The sequence below is a fragment of the Pseudophryne corroboree genome, chromosome 12 (genome assembly GCF_028390025.1).
Source record: "Pseudophryne corroboree isolate aPseCor3 chromosome 12, aPseCor3.hap2, whole genome shotgun sequence".
Taxonomy (NCBI): Eukaryota; Metazoa; Chordata; class Amphibia; order Anura; family Myobatrachidae; genus Pseudophryne; species Pseudophryne corroboree.
Window position 1 is genome coordinate 7,357,139 of NC_086455.1, and position 19,187 is coordinate 7,376,325.

A 19,187-nucleotide genomic window follows, 5' to 3' on the forward strand; every position below is an offset into this window, starting at 1 on the left:
TATATAATTATACCGTTATCTATATTACTGCCGACCACCCCCCTCTACACTGGAGTCTATGTAATTATGCCGTTATCTATATTACTGCCGACGACCCCCCTCTACACTGGAGTCTATATAATTATACCGTTATCTATATTAGAGCTGACCGCACCCCTCTACATCGGAGTCTATATAATTATACCGTTATCTATATTACTGCCGACCACCCCCCTCTACACCGGAGTCTATATAATTATACCGTTATCTATATTACTGCCGACCACCCCCTCTACACCGGAGTCTATATAATTATACCGTTATCTATATTACTGCCGACCACCCCCCTCTACACCAGGGGTCTATATAATTATACCGTTATCTATATTACTGCCGACCACCCCCCTCTACACCGGAGTCTATATAATGATACCGCTATCTATATTACTGCCGACCACCCCTTCTACACCGGAGTCTATATAATTATACCGTTATCTATATTACTGCCGACCACCCCCCTCTACACCGGAGTCTATATAATTATACCGCTATCTATATTACTGCCGACCACCCCTTCTACACCGGAGTCTATATAATTATACCATTATCTATATTACTGCCGACCACCCCCTCTACACCGGAGTCTATATAATTATACCGTTATCTATATTACTGCCGACCACCCCCTCTACACCGGAGTCTATATAATTATACCGCTATCTATATTACTGCCGACCACCCCCTCTACACCGGAGTCTATATAATTATACCGTTATCTATATTACTGCCGACCACCACCCTCTACACCGGAGTCTATATAATTATACCGCTATCTATATTACTGCCGACCACCCCTTCTACACCGGAGTCTATATAATTATACCGCTATCTATATTACTGCCGACCACCCCCCTCTACACCGGAGTCTATATAATTATACCGCTATCTATATTACTGCCGACCACCCCTTCTACACCGGAGTCTATATAATTATACCGCTATCTATATTACTGCCGACCACCCCCCTCTACACCGGAGTCTGTATAATTATACCGTTATCTATATTACTGCCGACCACCCCCTCTACACCGGAGTCTATATAATTATACCGTTATCTATATTACTGCCGACCACCCCCCTCTACACCGGAGTCTATACAATTATACCACTATCTATATTACTGCCGACCACCCCCCTCTACACCGGAGTTTATATAATTATACCGCTATCTATATTACTGCCGACCACCCCCCTCTACACCGGAGTCTATATAATTATACCGTTATCTATATTACTGCCGACCACCCCCTCTACACCGGAGTCTATATAATTATACCGTTATCTATATTACTGCCGACCACCCCCTCTACACCGGAGTCTATATAATTATACCGCTATCTATATTACTGCCGACCCCCCCCCCCCCCTCTACACCGGAGTCTATATAGTTATACCGTTATCTATATTACTGCCGACCACCCCCCTCTACACCGGAGTCTATATAATTATACCGCTATCTATATTACTGCCGACCACCCCCCTCTACACCGGCGTCTATATAATTATACCGCTATCTATATTACTGCCGACCACCCCCCTCTACACCGGAGTCTATATAATTATACCGCTATCTATATTACTGCCGACCACCCCTTCTACACCGGAGTCTATATAATTATACCGTTATCTATATTACTGCCGACCACCCCTTCTACACCGGAGTCTATATAATTATACCGTTATCTATATTAGAGCTGACCGCACCCCTCTACATCGGAGTCTATATAATTATACCGTTATCTATATTACTGACGACCACGCCCCTCTACACCGGAGTCTATATAATTATACCGTTATCTATATTACTGCCGACCACCCCCCTCTACACCGGAGTCTATATAATTATACCGCTATCTATATTACTGCTGACCACCCGGAGTCTATATAATTATACCGTTATCTATATTACTGCCGACCACCCCCCTCTACACCGGAGTCTATATAATTATACCGCTATCTATATTATAGACCCCTGATGTAGAGGGGGGTGGTCGGCAGTAATATAGATAGCGGTATAATTATATAGACCCCTGATGTAGAGGGGGGTGTATATAGACTCCTCTACACCGGAGTCTATATACTTATACCGCTATCTATATTACTGCTGACCACCCCCCTCTACATCAGGGGTCTATATAATTATACCGTTATCTATATTACTGCCGACCACCTCCTCTACACCAGGGGTCTATATAATTATACCGTTATCTATATTACTGACGACCACCCCCCTCTACACCGGAGTCTATATAATTATACCGCTATCTTTATTACTGCCGACCACCCCCCTCTACACCGGAGTCTATATAATTATACCGCTATCTATATTACTGCCGACCACCCCCCTCTACACCGGAGTCTATATAATTATACCGCTATCTATATTACTGCCGACCACCCCCCTCTACACCGGAGTCTATGTAATTATACCGTTATCTATATTAGAGCTGACCGCACCCCTCTACACCGGAGTCTATATAATTATACCGTTATCTATATTACTGCCGACCACCCCCCTCTACACCGGAGTCTATATAATTATACCGCTATCTATATTACTGCCGACCACCCCCCTCTACACCGGAGTCTATATAATTATACCGCTATCTATATTACTGCCGACCACCCCCCTCTACACCGGAGTCTATATAATTATACCGTTATCTATATTACTGCCGACCACCCCCCTCTACACCGGAGTCTATATAATTATACCATTATCTATATTACTGACGACCATGCCCCTCTACACCGGAGTCTATGTAATTATACCGTTATCTATATTACTGCCGACCACCCCCCTCTACACCGGAGTCTATGTAATTATACCGCTATCTATATTACTGCTGACCACCCCCCTCTACACCGGAGTCTATATAATTATACCGCTATCTATATTACTGCCGACCACCCCTTCTACACCGGAGTCTATATAATTATACCGCTATCTATATTACTGCCGACCACCCCCCTCTACACCGGAGTCTATATAATTATACCGCTATCTATATTACTGCCGACCACCCCCCTCTACACCGGAGTCTATGTAATTATACCGCTATCTATATTACTGCCGACCACCCCCCTCTACACCGGAGTCTATGTAATTATACACTCTGGCACTAGAGGTCTAACACTAGGGGATGCACCCATAGACTTGTACACAGAAGGAGACAGGTACAGAGCGTATCATATCCTAACTATCTTATTGCCGACCACGCACCACTTTCCCCTTAAAGTGTCCCTGTCTCCCAATGGTGACAGCACCCCCTCTTCCTCAGTCTGGGGTGCTTTAAGAGAGGAGGAGGCCCTTGTGCTGCCTTCTACGTTCAGGCTCCCCTCCTCTCTGCTAGCAGCGGTGAGAGTCTGAGCACTAGAGGGCTCAGACTCTACTGTGCATGCGCAGATCTGCTGGAAAATGGCGCGGCGGCCATTTTCCCAGTGATTTCTCTACTGTGCATGTGCACAACTCTGTGAAAATGCCCATTGCACAATTTTCACGGTGATTTAACAGCGCTGCGGACATTGGCGCGGGACTCTGGAAGGGTGAGTATTCAAAAAAATTTCCTCGGGGACCCGTGCGCACCGCACACACTGCACCCCTTATAGCTACGCCAGTGTCCTCAGTGTCCCGGCCTCCTGCATGTGTATTGCAATGCTCCACTTTCCTCCTCCAGACTCTGCGTCCAGTCTCTGTCAGAAGCCCCTGCACCACGGTGATGCCGGCTGCACTGCTGCTGCTCCCACGAGGACTCCGGATCATTTGAATAACCCCGCCCACCTAGTTGAGCATGAACGGCCGACCTATCCTGTGCTCAGTGGGTCGGCCATACACACAGCACGGTGCACCTATATATCCACTGGTCATCAGCAGGCCCAGAGCGATATGTTTGTAAATGTCATCGTTCACAGACATATCGTTTGTACACACCCGCTGATCGGGTAACAATATATCGGTTGATTATTTGATCGGCCAATATATCTGCCAGTGTGTACCTAGCATAAGAGACTGTCACTGCTGAGCTGTCCTCACCACGTTCCGCTCCATTCAGCCAAGCAATGTAACAGTGAGTACAGCTGTACCATCACTTGTGCTAATAACCCACAGAGCCTGGCTAAGCCTCTGGACTGGCTCCTGCATGATGTGTGCACTACTCTCCACTCTGCACCAAAACTGCACACATATTCCCAACAGTTAGACCCCAAAGCCGGGCATCATCTTATTATACCCTGAATGTTGCTCCAGGCAGGTGGCTGATGCGGTTACATGTCACCCCACCTACACAAGGTGTGAGCCGGAACAGCCGCCCAGCAGACAGAAGCCACCGCCAGTGATGGTGGATGTCCTGGAGCCTTAGATGTGACAACAGGCTGGCAGGTGGCATTGGGAACAGGCATGCACTGGCTGAGCGCATCAGTAGCTGTCATGGTGGAGGCCGCAGTTACAATACACAGGCCGTGCATGGTTGGAATCCCATTGAGCAGTAGAAAATGATAATGGCGAAAATGTGACCTTCATGGTAAAACCTGCTACGGCTCAGTCAGTAGGTATGCAGTTATAATACAAGGTGCCCTATGGTAATCAAGACTGACGTTCAAATCCCACAATGAGCTTGTTTTGCTATATTGACCATTGCACTGGGGTAATTGATGACAATGAGGAAAATCTTATCATCCTCAGTGAAACCTGCTATGGCTCAGTTGGTAGGTAGCCAGGTACATTGTACTCTACGGTGATGGAAACTGGGGTTCGAATCCCAGTTTGAACATGTTTTTATATATACAGGTTGAGTATCCCTTATCCAGAATGCTTGGGACCAGAGGAATTTTGGATATCGGATTTTTCTGTATTTTGGAATAATTGCATACCATAATGAGTTATCATGGCGATGGGACCTAAATCTAAGCACAGAATGCATTTATGTTACATATACACCTTATACACACAGCCTGAAGGTCATTTTAGCCAATATTTTTTATAACTTTGAGTATTAAACAAAGTTTGTGTACATTGAGCCATCAAAAAACAAAGGTTTCACTATCTCAGTCTCACTCAAAAAAGTCCGTATTTCGGAATATTCCGTATTTCGGAATATTTGCATATGGGATACTCAACCTGTATTGGTCATTGCCCTGGGGTAATTGATAACAATGAGTAAAATTGGGTTGGTGTTATAACCTCTGCTATGGCTCAGTGTGTATGTTGGTGGGTACGTTTCACTCTATGGTGATGGAGGCTGGGGTTCGAATCCCAGTTTGAACATGTTTTTATATATATTGGTCATTGCCCTGGGGTAATTGATAACAATGAGTAAAATTGTGTTGGTGTTATAACCTCTGCTATGGCTCAGTGTGTATGTTGGTGGGTACGTTTCGCTCTATGGTGATGGAGGCTGGGGTTCGAATCCCAGTTTGAACATGTTTTTATATATATTGGTCATTGCCCTGGGGTAATTGATAACAATGAGTAAAATTGTGTTGGTGTTATAACCTCTGCTATGGCGCAGTGTGTATGTTGGTGGGTACGTTTTGCTCTATGGTGATGGAGGCTGGGGTTCGAATCCCATGGTGAGCTTGTATTGTGCTGGCTGTTAAAAAGAATGGTTTGGGTTGTTTTAATTTTTTTATTAGGTACTTAAAAAAAAACCTGCGTATCTCCTTTGCCCTGTAGCTGCCTTCCCTACTGGCAATGATGGAGATGTCCTAGCTCAGATCTCTATCCTGGGGACACTCCTTGCGTGTTCTGATTGTGTGTTATGCACCATCAGGGCTGCTGGGAGGCATCCTCCACATGAGGCACCTAGCTACGAGGATTCACCATTGCTGTCAGAGTGGGAGGGAGGCATACAGGGTGAGTGAGGTGCGGGGGTGGGCATGCAGTGTGGAGGGGCATATAGGGAGCCTGCTTACAAGAAGCAGCGAGAGTATCGTCATCCAGCCGGGATCATTATCCAAGGTGCTAAAGGGAAGCCATCATGGGATTCAAACCTGGGATCCCACCATCATTGCCAGTATATGGAGCAGCTACTAGCCCACTGAGCTACGCAGGGTACGGAGACATAGGCTTCCGTTCCTCAGTGTTATCCTCTAGCCTAGTGCAAAATCCACAGAACTAAATGGAAACACACATGGGATTCGAACCAGAGACCCCACCATCATCACCAGTACAGCCGGCAACTACTAGCCCAATGAGCTACACGGGCTGCAATAAAATGGGTTTATTGTTCTCAGTGTTATCATATAGCCTAGTGCAAAATCCATGGAACTAATTGGAAACCTACAGGTAAATAAGATCCAGGGATCCTAAAAACACTGCAATCAATACAACAGGGCATTAGTGCACTAAGCCATCCTGCTCTGTTATGGAACTCAGCACTTATTAATGACATTAATCAGCCAGGTGCACTGAAAGGAAGCCAGACGGGGATCTTGGCCATGATCAACCCAGTGAAGCACCTGGCCACATGGCGTTACTCTGTCAGTGGGAGACTGCGTCCTGGTGTATGTATGCATCATCCATCATCGAGCAAGGGGCTAAATTAAAGGCCATCAGAAGACTTGAACCAGAGACATCACCATACCAAACCTCCCAACATGACCCTCTCCAGGAGGACACAATGCTCTGCTCCTGGACTTTCTCTTAAGTTATGATTTCCATCACCTGTGCTGAAACACCTTTCTTATCCATTAACCTGTTCAACACAGGTGCCGGCAATCATAAATTAAGAGAAAAGTGCAGAAGCAGAGCATTGTGTCCCTCCTGGAGAGGGTCATGTTGGGAGGTATGCTATACCTCCCAACATTACTCTCTCCAGGAGGGACACAAGGCTCTGCTTCTGGACATTCCTTATAATTTAAGATTACTCACCTGTGTTGAACAGGTAATGGATAAGAAAGGTGTTTCAGCACAGGTGATGGAAATCATAACTTAAGAGAAAGTCCAGGAGCAGAGCATTGTGTCCTCCTGGAGAGGGTCATGTTGGGAGGTATGATACAGTAAGAGGGAAGTCCAGGAGCAGAGCATTGTGTCCTCCTGGAGAGGGTCATGTTGGGAGGTATGTATCACTGCCTGGAGAGAATCTGACTATTAGGCCACAAAGCGTCTTCAGCTTCAGCTAGCCGGTGTGTAATCTCACAGTGTCATTACTAAGACTGTTGCAACTTACTAAGGGGAACATTTATCAATTATCCGGATTGGTCCTCATAATTATCTTATAGCAGCAATGAGAAATGAAGGATCGCCTGGATCATGTGAGGAGTAATGTGATCACTTCACTTCCAGGGTTGGGACTGCAGATGTGAGAGCGGAGAGTACTGGGGAGGGATCCCATGGATTCCCCACCCAGAAAACGCTCTCAAAGGCGGTCCTCATGGTACCCCAACGGTCCAGGTTTTAGGTATATCCATGCTCTGTGACGACCACAGGTGACTTAATTAGTACTCGTCAGTTTGATTTAACCATCTCTACTGATACTTGGATATATCTAAAACCTGGACCATTGGGTGCCGTATAGACTGTGTTTGAGACGTCTGCCTTAGGCTACAATGACTAATGGTGCTAGCTACCAGAATGGTGGGCATACCGGAGCTTGGTAACATTGTACATTTAGCAGCCCCCCATATAGCATCTGTTTATGTAACTGAAATCAGGGGACTGGAGAAGATACCTCAGATATCTGCTGGGGCCCAGCGTACATACATCCTGGGGGTACTTAATATTTGTGGGGACCTGTCTTTGTGGGATATCCAGCAATTTAGAAAACAAAAGACAAAATGTGCCCCTAAAAGACGGTATTAGAAAGAACTAGGACCTAGAGACCATCCCTGGCAGCGGCACATTAGACTAGAGGCGCACTGAGCCACGCTTTACTTATAGAGAGGTAGCAGCCATTTCTTACTGTCATTACCTCTGCACCAGGTGCCACAGTGACGGCGTGGAGAGGACCTGCCCCATCCCCAGCAGCAGAGGACCTGGTCACTAGGAGGATGTGCCGGCTCATGACGGCGTGGAGAAGAGCTGCCCCATCCCCAGCAGCAGAGGACCTGGTCACTAGGAGGATGTGCCGGCTCATGACGGCGTGGAGAGGACCTGCCCCATCCCCAGCAACAGAGGACCTGGTCACTAGGGGGATGTGCTGGCTCATGACGGCATAAGAGCAGAGAATGTAATATTATCTTGTAACAGTGATCAACATACAGAGAAGCCTAACATGGGAACCAACGCAGGAATCACAGCAATACTGCTGAGTGTAGGGGCAACGTCTTAGGCCCTCATTCCGAGTTGATCGCTCGCTAGCTACTTTTAGCAGCCGTGTAAACGCATAGTCGCCGCCCACAGGGGAGTGTATTTTCGCTTTGCAAGTGTGTGAACGCGTGTGCAGCCGAGCCTTGTGCAGTCTCTGAGTAGCTCTGGACTTACTCAGCCGCTGCGATCACTTCAGCCTGTCTGGGACCGGAACTGACGTCAGACACCCGCCCTGCAGACGCTCGTACACGCCTGCGTTTTTCCAACCACTCCCAGAAAATGATCAGTTGACACCCACAAACGCCCTCTTCCTGTCAATCTCCTTGCGATCGGCGAATGGATTTTTCGTTAAATCCATCGCACAGCAACGATCCGCTTTGTACCTGTACAATGCGTGTGTAAATTGCGGTGCATACATATGCGCAGTAGTATATAGATATATAGTATATATAGTCCTATAGATTGTAAGCTTGCGAGCAGGGCCTTCCTCCCTCTATGACTGTTTATTACCCAGTTTTGTTATATCACTGTGTCTAATTGTAAAGCACAAAGGAATTTGCTGCGCTATGTAAGAAACTGTTAATAAATAAATAGTAACCTGTTCACTGAGCTGCCAAAAACAGCAGCGAGCGATCAACTCGGAATGACCCCCTTAGTCTGTTGAGCTTACACTCTACGCTGAAGGGAGACTTTTCTCAGTGTCAGTAAGTAACCTTGTGCAACATTCATGGACATAAAAGGAAATAGCAGATAGTGATCTGAGCTAGGACATATGTATTATACACAGAGGCAGAACTCTGGGAGGCAACGGAGTCAGCTGCCGCCGGGCTCCTGCTTTGAAGGGGGGCACCTCTCCTCCTGTTCCGTGTGTTCAGTGACACTAATCCATTAAGTTAAATGACAGCAGCCGGTATATCTTCCGTAGCCGACTTCCCCACTAGTCACTGCACCTTACAAATCACACCCTCTTTATGATAGATACACTGGAAGCAGACACCTTATTGATGAAGCTATTTGCTCCTATAAAGGAAGTATGAGAATTCTAACTAGATGAAGTTATTTCTCAGACAATTACACATAACTTCATATAGAATTCTCATACTTCCTATGCAAGAGCAGATATCTCCATCAGTAAGGTGCATGCTACCAGTGTAAAAGGTTGTGGGCTCTAATCCTGGATATGACACTTGCAAATTAATTGTCAGAGAAATAATCAGCATTGTGAGTGACTGAGCAGATCTATGTAGTGTGTGGCTGGACCCCTACATAGATCTGCCTAGTTGCAACGGTTTTGTAGTAGCTTCATATAGTTAGAATTAGAGATGAGTGGGTTCGGTTTTACTCGGATCTCAAAACTGCATCTTATTGGCTCACGGGGGGGGGGGGCACCAATATTTTTCTTGCCTTCGGGCAACTGGGACAAACTTACGCCACTGATTATACATATAATGTCACTATAAGTGACGGTATCACACCTCACAACACTGGCGGTACAGTCCTGATATAAGGGGACTGTTCCACAGTCGGCGCTCTCATCTCTCCTTGCAAGAATTTTGGAAGGATTTCCCCTGCCTTACCCAGCGGAATCAGGGGCCTCCTGCGCCTGTGGAAATCCACTGAATGTTTGTTTGGGTGGTCGCATGTGGCTTAGCACATCATCAGCAGTAACCACACCCCCTGGAGAAGTGGCCACTCCCACTATGGTGCCCCCCATGTCTTCTGAATCAGACAGCGAATATTAGGGTGTATGCGTTATATATATATATAGATATAAACCTCTGTAAATGATTTATGTGATAATACATTCTGTACTATAGACGATATATATTACATGATGCCAAGGAATCTGTGCAATCTAGACGCCACCGCGCCTGTCATAATAATAATAATAATAATGTAGGATTAGATTGTAAGCTCCTGGGTTAGCAATGTAGCACAGCTGTCTCTTTTCTGAAGCACAAGAATACTGCATATCATCTAATTAATAATCCTGTATCAGGTTTACATTTGTACGAATAAGAGTATACATTTTCTAACCCCGTCATATTCTTCTTACAGACAGATTTCCTTCTGGGCAGCGCCTTCTAAGCCGAGAGACTCGGAAATGGCAGCGTCTGTGGCCGGAGGCCCAAACCACGCAACCAAGATGGCCGCCTAATGGAACTGAACATGTGCAGCTAATGTTGTGCAAAATGTGTTTAAATATGTTACTCTTTGATGACAGACCGCTCAGGTTAGAGGGAACATAGATTCAGTGACATCACTAACGTAAATGACTTGCTCATGGACCAGGCGGTGACATCACTGCGGACTTGAATTGCCATCTCTTAAAGCTGACATTTGCATGCCTCCAACATTAGACTGTCAGTCCTGTTTGGAGGGGGCTGTCCCTGGGATGAGGACTGTTTCGTATTGAGACTGTGTGTAATGAAAACCCGCAAGTGACTGTTATAATTACCTTGATTAAAAGCTCTTCAAAATAGGAGAGAGCATATTTTTCGGTTCCCTGCGTACACATACCAGACAAGTTATTTTTTTATTTAATGTTTTTTTATTTTACTCCTGTGGCTTGCTGAAGCTCCCTCTAGTGGTCAGGCAGAGGTTGCTACCGTAGTAAGCAATTGTACACTTTGTGCTGCTGTCACTATGGGGGTCATTGAGAGCTGTTTGCTCGCTAGGGTTTTTTTGCAGTCTTGCGTTCGCATAGTCACCGTCTATAGGGGAGAGTATATTAGCTTTGTTCGTACAGCTCTGCTACACATGCGTTGGCACACTTGCAGATTTAGCGCAGTCTCTGCGCAGCCCAGGACTTACTCGGCCGCTGCGATCACTTCAGCCTGTCTAAGACCGGAATTGACGTCAGGAACCCTCCCTGCAAACGCTTTGACACGCCTGTGTTTTTCCAACCACTCCGTGAAAACGCTCAGTTGACACCCACAAACGCCCTCTTGCTGTCAATCTTCTTGCAAACGCCTGTGCGAATGGATCCTTCGCACAAACCCATCGCTGAGCGTCGATCCGCTTTGTACCCATGCGATGCGCCTGCGCATTGTGGTGCATACGCAGTTTAGACCTGATCGCCCGCTGTATGAAAACGCAGCCTAGAGATCAGGTCTGAATTCCCCCCAATGACCTCAGTCTCTGACTATTCACTAAGGGACTTTCAGTAAGATCAGATGAGAAACTGGCCGTCATCAGTCCCAGACACACACACATCTTCTGTTTATGTATTATATATAGTGTGTGTGTGTGTGTGTATATATATATATATATATATATATATATATATATATATAAAAAGCAAACACTGCTCCGGCGCATATACTGCCCCTATATACACCCTGCACCCCCCCCCATATAGTGCCCCCCATATACAGGGCACACCCCTCCTCCGTATACTGCTACCGCCATATACAACATACTCTGTACCCCCTCCTCCATATACTATGATGCAGCGCCAGGTTACTCGCCATTCCGGGACTCGGCAACAAGTAGCAGCAGTAACCCGGAAACGGATCAAGGAACCATCAGACGGTCTCGCAGGGATCACAGCGGAGGCACCGGTGGACGTGTGTGGCCACTTACCAGCGGGGTGGTGTGTTTGTGTGTGTGTGTGTGGGGGGGGTGGGGGTTAAATCAGTCCGGCATGAAGGGATGACACCCTGTGTGGGGTGAGAAGTGCTGTGATTGGGAGGAGAGGCCGGTGCGCCAGCGGAGGGGCGGGGTCCTGTGCTCACCCCTCCCACACCCCGCACAGGCCATGCCCCTCCAGCCAACAGCTTTATATATAAAAGACTAACTCTGCTCCTCACCTCTGTGGTGCATCAGTGACACACATCTACACACACACACACACACACACACCATGACAGAGGCTCGGCTCCCAGCAGCAGCAGCACTTCTGGAAACTCCTGTGTGAGTAGCGACCGCGCCTCCCACCCTATAATCCGGCCTTGGTGTCCGTCACACACACACTGTACAATCACAATTGAGAAGGCATTAATGTTGCTAAAATCTGCAGTGATCTTGGATAACCACAAGGTGGCGCAATAGCACACAGCGCAGCCATTGTCCAGCCCTCTCAGCGTTAGTACATGGGATCAGTCAGAATGATTGGGTTCCTGTGTTGTTGCATTTTCTTTCTTTAGTTTTAAATATCCTGCTAATGAATAAGGAGCCAGCAGGGCTGGAGAGGAGACATTGTAAGGTGTTCTGTACATCCGCATGGAGCGCAGCTGAAGGAACGCTATACAGATTCCCATACCACCAATATCTACAGATATTTACCCTTATTAAGGGGCGTCTAGGTATAATGATAATTATATGAGTATTATTTGTGGTTTATGTAACCAGTGCTTATTGTCTGCACATCGCACATACAGAGATATACGCACACCCAATCTTCTCGCAGTTGCATCCAAGTCGCTCTGTGCAGGCACCGCGATGATCATGTGACGGCGATCGCTGAGCGGTACCTATATCTCTCAGTAATGTCACCCGGCCATTATGGTAGAAGCAATGTACGGCGTGTTTGGTTTATAACGTGGTTGCTGTTCTACATTTCGGGGTGAATACCCGGGAGATGCCATGTTTAACCCCGCGGTAACCAGCAACCTCTGCCCTCGACTGAATTCTATATCACAGGAATGTATAACACCCTCCGTTGCTTGTTCGAGCCCAGATTACGTCTGATAGTTTGTGTAGCACAATGGTAGTGACCCTCATTAGTGCAAGGATGACGCACATGTTCATTACACAGGACGCAGACGCCCGGCAGGGCTACAGACCAGACCGACCATGGTTCTATTTAATCTTTTATAAATAATAATAAAAAACAAAAACACACTTGGCTTCGACTCTTCATGCACACAGCGCCCCCTATAATACTGATACGGTACTGCAACAACAGGAGACAGATGCGGAAACGCATCCCAAACAGGGACCTGTACACCTATACACCGATAATACACACACTCTGTACACTGCATGGAGGGTGATCCGTGTATACACACACACACTGTACACTGCATGGAGGGTGATCCGTGTATATACACACACTGTACACTGCATGGAGGGTGATCCGTGTATATACACACACTGTACACTGCATGGAGTGTGATCCGTGTATATACACACACACTGTACACTGCATGGAGGGTGATCCGTGTATATACACACACTGTACACTGCATGGAGTGTGATCCGTGTATATACACACACACTCTGTACACTGCATGGAGGGTGATCCGTGTATATACACACACTGTACACTGCATGGAGTGTGATCCGTGTATATACACACACACTCTGTACACTGCATGGAGGGTGATCCGTGTATATACACACACTGTACACTGCATGGAGTGTGATCCGTGTATATACACACACACACACTGTACACTGCATGGAGTGTGATCCGTGTATATACACACACACACACACACTGTACACTGCATGGAGGGTGATCCGTGTATATACACACACTGTACACTGCATGGAGTGTGATCCGTGTATATACACACACACTCTGTACACTGCATGGAGGGTGATCCGTGTATATACACACACTGTACACTGCATGGAGTGTGATCCGTGTATATACACACACACTCTGTACACTGCATGGAGGGTGATCCGTGTATATACACACACTGTACACTGCATGGAGTGTGATCCGTGTATATACACACACACACACTGTACACTGCATGGAGTGTGATCCGTGTATATACACACACACTGTACCATACCTCCCAACATGACCCTCTCCAGGAGGGACAGAATGCTCTGCTTCTGGACTTCCCTCTCAATTTATGATTGCCTTCACCTGTTTTGAACAGGTTGATGGATAAGAAAGGTGTTTCACCACAGGTGAGGGCAATCATATATTAAGAGGGAAGTCCAGAAGCAGAGCATTCTGTCCCTCCTGGAGAGGGTCACGTTGGGAGGTATGCTGTACACTGCATGGAGGGTAATCTGTGTATACACACACACACACACACACACACACTGTACACTGCATGGAGGGTGATCCGTGTATACACACACACACTGTACACTGCATGGAGGGTGATCCGTGTATATACAGACACACACACACACACACACACACACACACGTACACTGTACACTGCATGGAGGGTGATCCGTGTATACACACACTGTACACTGCATGGAGGGTGATCCGTGTATACACACACACACACTGTACACTGCATGGAGGGTGATCCGTGTATATACACACACACTGTACACTGCATGGAGGTTGATCCATGTATACACACACTGTACACTGCATGGAGGGTGATCCGTGTATATATATATATATATATATATATATATATATATATATATATACATACACACACACACACACTGTACACTGCATGGAGGGTGATCCGTGTATACACACACACTGTACACTGCATGGAGGGTGATTCGTGTATATACACACATACACTGTACACTGCATGGAGGGTGATCCGTGTATATACACACGTACACTGCATGGAGGGTGATCCGTGTATATACACACACACTGTACACTGCATGGAGGGTGATCCGTGTATATACACACACTGTACACTGCATGGGGGGTGATCCGTGTATATACACACATACACTGTACACTGCATGGAGGGTGATCCATGTATATACACACATACACTGTACACTGCATGGAGGGTGATCCGTGTATATACACACACACTGTATGGAGGGTGATCCGTGTATACACACGTACACTGCACGGAGGGTGATACATGTATACACACACACACTGTACACTGCATGGAGGTTGATCCGTGTATACACACACACACTGTACACTGCATGGAGGTTGATCAGTGTATACACACACACACTGTACACTGCATGGAGGTTGATCAGTGTATACACACACACACACACTGTACACTGCATGGAGGTTGATCAGTGTATACACACACACACACACACTGCATGGAGATTGATCAGTATACACACACACACACACACACACACACACTGTACACTGCATGGAGGTTGATCAGTGTATACACACACACACACACACACACACACACACACACACACACACTGTACAGAAGGTGATCGGTGTACACACACACACACACACTGTATGGAGGGTGATCGGTGTATACACACACACTGTACACTGTATGGAGGGTGATCGGTGTACACACACACAATGTATGGAGGGTGATCGGTGTACACACACACACACACTGTATGGAGGGTGATCGGTGTATACACACACACTGTACACTGTATGGAGGGTGATCGGTGTACACACACACACACACTGTATGGAGGGTGATCGGTGTATACACACACACACACACACTGTATGGAGGGTGATCGGTGTACACACACACACTGTACACTGTATGGATGGTGATCGGTGTATACACACACACTGTACACTGTATGGAGGGTGATCGGTGTATACACACACACTGTACACTGTATGGAGGGTGATCCGTGTATACACACACACACACTGCATGGAGGGTGATCGGTGTATACACACACACTGTACACTGCATGGAGGTTGATCAGTGTATACACACACACACACACACTGTACACTGCATGGAGGTTGATCAGTGTATACACACACACACACACACACACACACACTGTACACTGCATGGAGGTTGATCAGTGTATACACACACACTGTACACTGTATGGAGGGTGATCGGTGTATACACACACTCTATAGACACACTTGTACTTTGGTCACATGTAGTACACATGCAGAAGTCATTGCTGCGTAATGACAGGCAGCCCGCCCCCTGGCAGTAATGCTTCTTGTGTGCTGGTGGAGCGTGGCAGGAGGGGTACCCAGAGATCCCGCTGGCTCGGCGAGGGTACCAGTGCTGGGTTTGACACAGCACCGCTGCAGCTGCCGTCTGTCCGGCAGTGATCATGTCATTTCTCTATATACAATGGCGTTCACATTATAAAAAGGGCGACAGGATGTACCCAAGGGGCAAGAGGTTTCTGGCTACTTGGACCAATCACCCGTCGTGGCTTATTGTAAAACAAGTTTTCATTTGGTCCCGCTGGGTGGGGCGGTGTCTCTCAGCCACGGAGGTAGAAGGCTCCAGCCCAATTTAAATTTTAAGTAACTTCCCACAAACGGTGAAGTTCAAAGCTGTTGTAGAACCTGTTGAGTGCCGGGCACATCCGGGGACAGCTACCGGCTGCTGCACCGCAGGCGGACAGGAAAGGTGAGAATGGTATATAACAGGAATGATCTACCTAGCTTAGACATCAGCAGCTCCCTCCATCGCCCCATTGGGCATCATGTTCACGCTATTATTGTCCACATCCATGTTCCCGTTGGCCCTACCCATAGGGCAGCACGGTTGGGCAAAGTTGCCAACATTTTGGTATAAGCCATTCAGAGGGGTTTTGTCCGGCTGTTTGGAGGCGGACAGTTTCTCCGTCTCTGGGGTGCTGCAACCCTGAATTTTGCTCTTCACTTTGATTCGGTCCCGGCAGGTGTAGAGAGTCAGGAACAAGCCCCCACAGAGCGTCAATGTCAGCAGCACCGTCACCGCCACAAAAGGTTTGTAGTAATTCTGCTCGTGGCTGCTGAAGGACAGGTCATTCTCCAAGCCGAAGTTACCGTCACCGGTGCCTCGGTGGCTGACGTCAACCCCGTTGGGGTCTTTCACCCAGTACTGAGCCACTTTGTACTTAAACCCATTCTCGTTGGCCCAGCACTCGTACAGCCCCAGAGTGTCGCTCCTCACAATGACTATCAGAGTTTCCTTGGAGGTGACCATCTGTTTCTCGGTGGCTTGTCCCAGCCTCTTCCAGCTGTAGGTGGCCAGGGAAGACAGCTCCGGACACTGCAGTTTGAGGATGGTGTTATAAGAGGCCGTGTAGTTCTCAGCTGGTGATAGAGAGAAGATGTTAGTGGTCAGTAAGGCTAGCAGGCACCCAGCAAATTATCCTGACCCTAAGTCACTCATATAAGCACTATAAAACTTCTGGGCAGGCGCAGCCACTCTTCCGAAACCTATATGGGCGTCTTCAGAGCACCTCAGATTTACATTATAGAAAAAAGTTAACAATCGATAAGCAATAATTGAGTTGATAACTAGTGAACCAGCCTCCTTCAGCCATCGCTAGCACCCCGCACATTGGCTCACCTCTCATTGGGGGGTTGTCCGTGTCCGGCCCCGGTCGGGTAGATCTTAGTTTCGACGTAGGGCTGAGACAAGTGCTATTCGGGTTTCCGGTCTCTATGTCCTGCAGCCAGAAAGCTCTGCGGGAACAGAAACTGATCAGTATACACTGAAGGCCACAACAGCTGTCTGGTTAGAGGGTCCACATCCCCCCAAGCATAGGGCTGGGGGAGGGGGGGAACCGCACGTGTTGTGTGTGGAGTATCGCCAGCCACTTACAAGTTACCATCCTTTGGGGTGCTCTGGCATTCCCGGCTTTGCAAGTTCCAGGCGCAATAAGGGTCTCTGGCCAGAATACACTCGAAACAGGTCCTGTAGACGCTGCAGTTGGCCAGGGGAATCTGCAGGATGCCGGCTGTGGAGCCAACGTATAGGATTTCCTGTAGGAGAAGACAGTGATCACAGGAACACATTATTACAGGTTATATACTACAGAGGTCAGACTAGAAGCTAGTATCATATGGTATCACAGAGGAGTCTACCGGAAAGGACTAGTAAACCTGCAGCATGATTTATACTACTGTAATATAAAAGACCAACTAATAACAACCATAAAATAAAAAAAGATACAAAATATATATATATTACAATGTCAGGAGTACAGGATGTGTGGTGGTCAATACGGGATCAGTATGATTTCCCGACTGATGGGATCCCGGCGTCGAAATACGGAGACCGGAATCCCAACATCGAGCGCAGTGTGTCCCCTCGCTGCGCTTGCCACGCTTCGGCCACCACAAGGTTCTATTCTCCCCAGGGTGGTGGTCAACCGCCGGCATTTCAAAGCCTGTCAGGATTTCGGTGTGAGGATTTCGACCGCTGGCATCCCGAAAGTCGGGAACATAACGGCATACCGTCAATTCCACCATGCATCCTGGTGGCTTCCAAACTACTCTCTCAGCAAAGAGGGAACGGACAATTTAGCAGAAGGGTGGAACGCTAGATATCTTAAAAAACTGTGTACAGGTCCGGCTGTTTCGGGATAATGGACGTCCTCTCATTGGTATTTGGTAGCTTTTTAAGGTAAGACTGTTTTCTATCCAGATGAAAGAATTAAATAAAATTTTGAAACATTGCTAAACAACCGTGGGCCCTGTACACAGTTTATTAAAACGACTAGAGTGCTGCCCTTCTGCTATTACATAATAGAAATATAATAATAAGAGCCAACTTTTCATAATGATTGGGGTTGCTAACGCAAGAGGCGTGGACACACTAGAAGGGCGTGGCCATAGCATATTGAAGTTCATATTTGCCTCAATCTTCAAAATTACCGGGATATACCCAGCACTCCCCTAAAACAACCCTTCTCGCCAAGCAACCGGATGCCCCCCCCTCTTAGGCACCCCAGAAGCCAGAGCCATGTTCATACTGCATGCTCCGGCACTAGCCTTTTCAATCCTGAACTGTATCACTCAGTCGCTCCAGCCATATTTGAATAATTACAAAATCTATAAACAAATAGGGGCCTATTTGCTGGTCTAATTGATCCGGCTATTCCCTGTGTTATTTTCTAGCCCACTCACTGCGAAATTAACTTTTAAGTTATCCCAAGTGCCAGTTTCCTATATATAGTAGCGTCTGCTTTGCCCTTTTGTTGTTAATCAGGTGTAATGTTTAGTTTCTGCGTTATTATTTCCCCAGCTACTTCTACTGACATTCTAATCAGAAATAATCAGATGCACTGTAAATAGTCATCA

The 19,187-nt window shown here is 47.0% G+C and overlaps 1 protein-coding gene and 1 long non-coding RNA gene across 8 annotated transcripts in view; one reads left to right on the forward strand and one right to left on the reverse strand.

Moving 5' to 3' along the window:
• LOC134980162 (uncharacterized) overlaps positions 1-10,766 on the forward strand; it is a 46,549-nt gene extending 35,783 nt beyond the window's left edge. Inside the window, exons 2-3 of the long non-coding RNA XR_010190344.1 lie at positions 7,958-8,204; positions 10,343-10,766. This is a non-coding gene — a long non-coding RNA (uncharacterized LOC134980162). The remainder of the gene's footprint in view (positions 1-7,957; positions 8,205-10,342) is intronic.
• A 2,319-nt stretch (positions 10,767-13,085) lies between these two features.
• SEMA4A (semaphorin 4A) overlaps positions 13,086-19,187 on the reverse strand; it is a 105,589-nt gene continuing 99,487 nt past the window's right edge. For all 7 annotated transcript variants that reach the window (XM_063946845.1, XM_063946850.1, XM_063946847.1 and 4 more), the window contains exons 13-15: positions 17,707-17,867; positions 17,452-17,567; positions 13,086-17,192 (exon numbers count right to left, since the gene is read on the reverse strand). In XM_063946845.1, the coding sequence (XP_063802915.1) occupies positions 16,558-17,192; positions 17,452-17,567; positions 17,707-17,867 (912 nt within the window). In that variant the 3' untranslated portion in view covers positions 13,086-16,557. The remainder of the gene's footprint in view (positions 17,193-17,451; positions 17,568-17,706; positions 17,868-19,187) is intronic.